This window comes from Branchiostoma floridae, chromosome 11 (genome assembly GCF_000003815.2).
Source record: "Branchiostoma floridae strain S238N-H82 chromosome 11, Bfl_VNyyK, whole genome shotgun sequence".
NCBI lineage: Eukaryota > Metazoa > Chordata > Leptocardii > Amphioxiformes > Branchiostomatidae > Branchiostoma > Branchiostoma floridae.
Genome location: NC_049989.1, coordinates 11,695,701 through 11,700,158, shown reverse-complemented (window position 1 = coordinate 11,700,158; position 4,458 = coordinate 11,695,701). Strand labels below are relative to the sequence as shown.

At 39.6% G+C, this 4,458-nt stretch overlaps 1 protein-coding gene across 1 annotated transcript in view; it reads right to left on the bottom strand.

Moving 5' to 3' along the window:
• Positions 1-913: 913 nt before the first annotated feature.
• LOC118425559 (inositol polyphosphate 5-phosphatase K-like) overlaps positions 914-4,458 on the bottom strand; it is a 36,478-nt gene continuing 32,933 nt past the window's right edge. The window contains exon 12 of the mRNA XM_035834488.1: positions 914-3,031. Within this exon, the coding sequence (XP_035690381.1) occupies positions 2,384-3,031 (648 nt within the window). The 3' untranslated portion in view covers positions 914-2,383. The remainder of the gene's footprint in view (positions 3,032-4,458) is intronic.

Genomic DNA, 4,458 nt, shown 5'->3' with positions numbered 1-4,458 from the left:
TACCTTCTAATTTGCATAAAACGAATGCCTGGAAAGTAATGACTCCAATGATTTGTAATTTGGAGGATATTGATAAAAGGCTTCATACTATAAAGTTGTGCCTCAAAATTTGAGTTGCGCTTATTATTTCTGAGTTAGGCCGAGATCTTATTGATCACCCCTCGTATATGGATAACATCCATGAGACCAGCAAGTTTCGTCCATTTCCCAAAATTTGCGAAACTTCGGTGAACAGACTATAACGGATTTTCTGTAAAAAATTCAAAGAAGCTACAAAATGAGCAGTATAATATGCAGAATAAAACAAAAATATGTCGGAAAATGGATATCAAATCAAAGACTTCTAAAGCCAAAGAGGTTATGAAAGATAAAACTAAAAAAAATTCATTTTTGTTATGTTCATTTAGTTATCTGTTCAACCTTCCCAACCAGTTAGATGTCATAGTGAAGGCAACCCCTTTTTAGCCAACTTTTTTCAGACATTAGTTTTGATGTGACCAGAGGATGTTTTCCATATAACCAAATCAGTATGGCCTAATTGCAGCGATGTAAAATTTCTCCAATATGTGCACAAACTGACTATACAAGATATCAATTGAAATGTACTTAAAACATTAAGTATGACAGTATCTTATGCCATTTTAAACGTCATCTTTGTTCATAATCTGCATGCAACCACTACGTGAACTATACTGTAGCTTTCAGCAGAAATCTTGCAATTAATAAAACCTTGACGTAGCATGCGTTTGAAACTACATCATGCACAAAATATGAAACTGGAATAGAATATTGAGTAATATTAGATTACTTAAATTCTCAGTGATGCAAACTTATTCTGACAAAGATGAACATTTTCAAGGTGAACAAAGTTATGAATTGTAAAATTAAATGTGATCAAAGAAGGTTGCATATCTTGTATGCCTAGGAACTACTTCTGTCTCTTTCAGAGACAAAAATTAACACACTTTAATAAATACCTCACAAACACATAACACTTTAGATGCCCTGAATGCCCCCCTCCCCCCAAATGGGGTTATAAGTTCTTGTCGCTCACGCTAATAGAAAGGTGGTACTCCTTAGAATGGGATGTACTAGTAAAAAAAGATCTAATTTTTCTGGTATAATGAACATGTAAATATTGTACATGATGCAACAACCGATAAAATAAATTATGAAGTTCTGAGTGTTCTTCTACACAAAAAGTGCATGGCTACAAATGTAGGGAAAGGTTATTGTACAGGCTCTGACATTAAAAAAAAAACACCTCACGTCTTTAAACATTTTCTTGTACATTACAACAATGCTGTTTGTAATACTGTTGCTTGAAATAACTGCTGGTCATAACCTTTGTTAGATATAACGCTAGTGTACCGAGGGGTAACCTATATCCGTGTGGTATGGGTATTTGCGGATATGAAGTCGATGGACGGTAGTTTTAAACTCCAATATTTTGAACATATCACAACTTGAAACCACTGTTCGTCCAGTTGATATCCCTTAATACCATGTTGGTAAACGCAACGAATATAGGTAACCCTGCGAATAAAGGGTTACTAGCGTTACAGCGTGTGCTGTGATATTTCCACTGACTCAGAGATTATAGTACAAACATGTAATGTAAGGTCTTTGGCCCTCAACCACTTATTGTTCCCTTTGTCTGAGGTAATGGTGTTTTCTAAATGTTTCAGATCATGTTCTTGTTGGTTGATATTGTGTTTGTAATTATTGTAAACTACTATATCACTTAGTAATGGAAGGCATTACACATTTGTCACTGGGTAATGTAGGTGTTGCTAATCATGTTTTGCTCTGCCTTCAAAGTTAGAAATCTATATGATCTGAGTCTACAGTACTTACACTCTCATTTTCATATACAGCACTCACAAGGTCAGTCTTTACACTGCACATAGACCACCACCATGTATCCCCCCCCCCCCCCCCCCATTCCACTAGCTTAAAGCTTTGTGTGTTTTGCTGTCTTTTTGGTCACACTTTTACATTTTGCATGATATTCCAAATGTGAAACCATGGTTCACGCAAAGCCAGTTCAGGTCTCATAGAGTGCAAATTTGACCATCTAATGGAATGGGGGCACAACTCACATATCTATTATAAGTACCACTCCCTGCACATTTAACACATTTATGTATCCCTACTGATAGTCGACATTACACACTTCCAAAGCACACAAACCTTCACCATGACTATACAGGGGGCAATGTTTTCTGCCGCCTGCCTCTTTCCACCAACCCATCCTTCATACAGTACACAATCATGTCCTAATCCTCAAGCAAGATCTAGAGTTTCTAACAGTTGTACCGGTAGGGAGGGAACCCTCTAAATATCTTCCTTTGGCTCTCTACTTGTAATCATTACTGATGACCTAGTAGTAGGTTTCATCCTTTGCGGCCTCAGCAATCACTTCTTCCTGTGATATTTGGTTTGTCGATGAGACTTTTGCTTTCTCTCCTTCCACCTCTTGACCTCCTGCCAATGCCTGGGGTACTGTCTCTACAGAAGGTGTGGTATCTTGTACAGGCATCTGTGCCTCGGTAATCTCGGTATCTTCTTCATCCTCTGGAGAATTTTGATCCTCTGTTTCTTCCACCTTTATCTGACTCACTTCTGATGTGACTTCGAGGTCAGATTTACTTCTTACCTCCATCTGAACTTCCTCCTTTCCTTGCTCTATCGCTCCCGCTGCCTTTTCACTCATAGCGATGCTCTGTTCTTGACTGTTGGTGTCAGTGTTTGGTGCCGTTCCAAACTCCGACTTGTTGAGTCCATCTGCTGCCTCCTCTTTTCCCTGCTCTACCCCTCCGTTATGTCTCTTTGGTCTCGTGACGTTTTCTTCCCTGTTGTCTTCCGTGTTTTGCGTTGGTTCTTCGGAGTCGACCTGGTCGAGAACGTCGGCCTCGCTGGCTGTGTCGGCACTGCTTGTAGAGGTGCTGCTGCTACTACTGCTGGAGCGACGCTGCTTGTCAAACGTCAGGGCGTCCATGGCCTCTTCCAAATGTGGAGGTTTTGTGATCTATTAAGGGACAAGACATCAAATCAATGAAACACTGGCAGGGCTTGAAATACCAACTGCATATGCAGGTTAGTGCAGGTAGAATTGGAGCTGTGCAGGTAATTCTGGTGTCTACCTGCACCCAACCTGCACTGGTCCATGTACTGGGTTTACACATACAGTAAATGTCCTATGAGTATGATGTACTATGTAGCTATAGGTGCAGGTCTGGTGCAGGTAATTTTCAATGTTAACTTGTACCAGTATGCAGGAAAAAGTATTTCGAGCCATGACTGGAGAATGGTAGCCTGGGTACCATCCGGATAGTACTTCACTCCAACGTTTATTATACATTTGTACACTATATACAGTCGTTTCTCGGCGCTATTCCGTCTGGGAACCTTGACATCTCTTACATCTAGAATCGTCCAAATTTTGGATGAGGGCCCTGATTGGTCCCTACCAAATCAGCAAATAAAGGAATGGGTTAAAGCGCTTGCTCGAAAAGGCATTCCAGCAGCCAAAATACCCTCCGTCCCCTTGTGGGAGGGCCTGTTGTCATCAAACAAGCGCTCTAGATCCCATTCCTTGATTTCCTCAATAACTGACATCACCGCCAAAAGGTTTGATTGTGCAGTTCTAAAAATGAATGGACAATAAGGATGATTGAAAACTAAAAAGTCAGTATACCAAATGTTTGACCTATTAGAAATGAAAATGAACTGATTTTATGAGCAGGCATTTACACAATTTGGGGCTTACCAAAATGACAACCAAAGAGCAAAGTAGAGTAGAGATAAACTTTATAGTCATTTCTACCGAGTTTTACAGTAGCCAGAGGCAGTTACCATGGATGATTGTAGGATTTTAAAATGCCTGTGGGAGTCGAATACTCCACCAAACAAACTTCTTTGTAACGAAAAGTTTTTGAGTATCGTCTATATATATAATATTCACAAGTTTTCAAATTCTGGATCAGATCTTGGTTCAGAACAGTACAAGACCTGAATTGGAGCTGGACCTGAATTGTTTAGTTCACGCTAATTCACCTTTATCTGCAAAGTAACCTACATGTATATCCCTTCTTTTTAAAAGCCAGATATTTAAAGATATTGAGTCGACAGATCGTGGTTTCAAAATGCAATATTTTAAAAACATTGCAGCTTGAAACCACCATCTGCCGACTTGATATCCCTTACACACGTCCAAAAAAAATGACAACTATAGGTAACCTGATGCACTAGCATTATCAGTCCCCCCTCCTCATACAAGAGGGTCTGCATGCTCTTTTACGTAAGGCGTAGGCAACCTATTTCTATTTCCCGTAATCTCGTAGGGAAGACCATCTTATCTAGTACGTAATTCGTTTTGAGGCGACCAAATTTAGCATAATTGCCTTCCTTGATTTAGCGTAAAACATAGGGGGTTCTTCTGAATTCAGCATAAAT